The sequence below is a fragment of the Protobothrops mucrosquamatus genome, unplaced genomic scaffold (genome assembly GCF_001527695.2).
Source record: "Protobothrops mucrosquamatus isolate PMUCROS unplaced genomic scaffold, P.Mucros_1.0 scaffold2992, whole genome shotgun sequence".
NCBI lineage: Eukaryota > Metazoa > Chordata > Lepidosauria > Squamata > Viperidae > Protobothrops > Protobothrops mucrosquamatus.
The window spans coordinates 117,040-119,966 of NW_015389012.1; the positions used below are offsets into that span (position 1 = coordinate 117,040).

A 2,927-nucleotide genomic window follows, 5' to 3' on the forward strand; every position below is an offset into this window, starting at 1 on the left:
AGTGACTTTGGGTGAATCACCAGGAGACGGTGAGTTCTAGGCATGAAAGACAGTTGGGTGACTTTGGGTGAATCACCAGGAGACGGTGAGTTCTAGGCATGAAAGACAGTTAAGTGACTTTGGGTGAATCACCAGGAGACGGTGAGTTCTAGGCATGAAAGCCAGTTCGGTGACTTTGGGTGAATCACCAGGAGACGGTGAATTCTAGAGCCACCTTAGATATGAAAGCCAGCTAGGTGACTTTGGGCAAATCACCAGGAGATTTCAACTTTCATGCTCGGAACACTTTGTTCGCTGCTATGGATGAAATACCCAAAGGCTTACCTTTGTATTTGGTGACAATCGCTGAATTGACACTTAAAGGCTCCTGAAATGACACTTCGACAGAGGTGCTGCTGGCCACTGAAAGGTGGACATTTGTAGGTGGATCTGGAACTCCTGGGGGGGGCAGAGGAATATAGCACAGATATCAGGAAAAGTGAGCCCGGTGGGCTGAAGGAATGTTTCTTTAATCCAAGGCAAACTAAGAGTCTAATACTCACAGAGAAAATGAAACAAAAATATTGGAAAGGAAAGATAACCTTGACAGAGATACAGAGATAGAGATGAGTCTTTCGGACTCATCCTGAAGCCCATCTTCATGGAATTTCTCTCTCCTGGCATACATGCTTTGGGCTGTTCTGGGAGTTGTGTTTATGTGGTGCCTTCCTACTGGCTGATTGGTGTATTGATGGCTGGCTTTATTTATCTATTAAATGTGTTTGTCTTCTAATTCTGGGAGTTGAAGTCCACAAGTCTTAAAGTTGCCAAGTTTGAAGACCCCTGATCTAAATGGTAGTTTAGGCTGCACCTATCATAATTCACAGGGGCATCTAAATGATGACACAGGGGCATTTAAATGCGACCGTGATAGCTTTTGCTACTTAGATCCTCTCCCACAGAATTACACTTGTAAATGTTTGCTATTCTCAGAGTTCAAAGAACATTATTTCCACAGCTCATAGGATTGGGAAGTTAGGAGAAGATCATATAGATATGATACAAGCCATATCCCACCCATTACACCTAGGTTAGCTAGGAATGGAAGTTAAGTTTCCTTTCAAACTCAAATGAGCCGGTTGAGTGGAGCTTGGTTGATTTGTCAACCAGTCTTGTTGCTTGTTGACTTGACTCATCTCAGGGTGTTCCCAAAAACATGCTGGTTACAAACCCCCGATTGCCCTGACGAAACTTAACCTCCCTTCACGCTCAAGCAGTATATACTTGGGAGAAATATGTGGTTTCAAACTTCTGCCCAACAAAAGGGTTCTTGGAACAGGACTGGGAAATCTATTGTCATTGGGCCACCCTGTCTCCTAAATAGTGGCTTGCTTCAAGAACAGGAGACGTAAATATTCCTACTCATTTACTACATTCCCCCTGGCTGATCTCAACCAGAAGAACAGACAACCTCCATCTTAGACATGGCCAACGGGATGGATTCTCATTCAATACAGGTAATCCTTGACTTGCAGCCATTTGTTTAGTGACTGCCTGAAGTTACAAAGGCACTGGAAAAAAAGGGAGTGTTGACCGTTTTCCCACACTTACGACTGCTGCAGCATCCCCCTGGCCATGAGATCAAAATTAGGACACTTGGCAACTGGCTCCTATTTATGATGGCTGCAGTGTCCCTGGGGTCTCATGACCTTCTGATGACCAAAGTCAATGGGGAAGCCAGGTTCACTGCGAACAACTGTGTTACTAACTTAACAACAGTGGCAAGAAAGGTCATAAAATGGAGCAAAACTCGCTTAACAACTAGAGATGGCAATATTGGTTACCACCGTGGCGGTAAATCAAGGACTACCTGAATGTGGGTACTGGTTTGCATGCCCCTGGCTCCCCTTTTCTGATGACTACTTTGGAAGGACTTCATATTTCTTCCAATATTCCAGCACGTCAACATTCCCGCTCTTTCTGAAGGGCGGCGTAAAGGGCCTTGTTTTCGCAGAGACTCACGTGCGTGCTCAAATCCGGCGTTCATGCGCTTGTAAAGCCGGTAGCGCCATTCCCAGGCCTTCAGCTGTTTCTCTTTTTCTAAGCTTTCCGCGTCGGGCACCTCGTTCACCACCTGCGCGGTGAGATCGTTGACCCGCTGTTCTGCTTCCCGAACCAGGGTTGCCAGATGCAAAGAACGACTCTCCAGGCTTACAACTTGGAGAGAAAAGGAAGATAAGGGGAAAAAAAACATTAAAGGGGGGAAAGGTAGAGAAACAAGGAATATGTAACGGAAAAAAGGTTCTCTATGGCTTTGGACCAAGGTTTCCCAACCTCGGCTACTTTAAGATGTGTGGACTTCAGCTCCCAGAATTCCCCAGCCAGCTGTGCTGGCTGGGGAATTCTGAGAATTGAAGTCCACAGATCTTAAAGTGGGCATGGTTGGGAAACCCTGTTTTAGACCTAGACTAGCGATTCCAGAAATCTAGGTAGTCTTCTCAATCCTTATTTCTTAAGCAGTGTCGGGGAGATAATCTGAGATTCAGATTTTTAAATAAAAACCAGAGCTACTTCTTCTGGTCTCTTTTTCTTGCAGATTTAGAAACAAGGTTTGTGGGCAGAATCTGTGGTCCATCTCTGGTCAGCCGAAACCACAAGATCTGCTTTCTAATTCAAAACAAGTTCTTGAATAACAAGTTGCAAATGTACTCTAAGCCAGGCTACTACTATTACTATTAATGATGACAAGAAGAAGTAGTGGAGGAGGTGAAGGAAGGAAAGGAGAAGGAATTCCTGATCAGAAAAGAGTTGCTACGATTTATTTATTGAGCAGAAGAATAAAACTTGTAACTGGAAGATACGGCAGCCGTGATACTCCTTTCTGTTTTGTTCTGTTTTCTATTCTCTTCTATATTCTGTTCTATTTTTCTCTTCTCTTCTACAGTCTG

General features: G+C 44.3%; 1 protein-coding gene across 1 annotated transcript in view; it reads right to left on the reverse strand.

Moving 5' to 3' along the window:
• LOC107296826 (ankyrin repeat and fibronectin type-III domain-containing protein 1-like) overlaps window positions 1-2,196 on the reverse strand; it is a gene marked incomplete at its 5' end in the record, with an annotated part of 33,078 nt that extends 30,882 nt beyond the window's left edge. Inside the window, 2 exons of the mRNA XM_015826177.1 lie at window positions 325-438; window positions 2,002-2,196. Of these exons, the coding sequence (XP_015681663.1) occupies window positions 325-438; window positions 2,002-2,196 (309 nt within the window). The remainder of the gene's footprint in view (window positions 1-324; window positions 439-2,001) is intronic.
• Window positions 2,197-2,927: the final 731 nt, after the last annotated feature.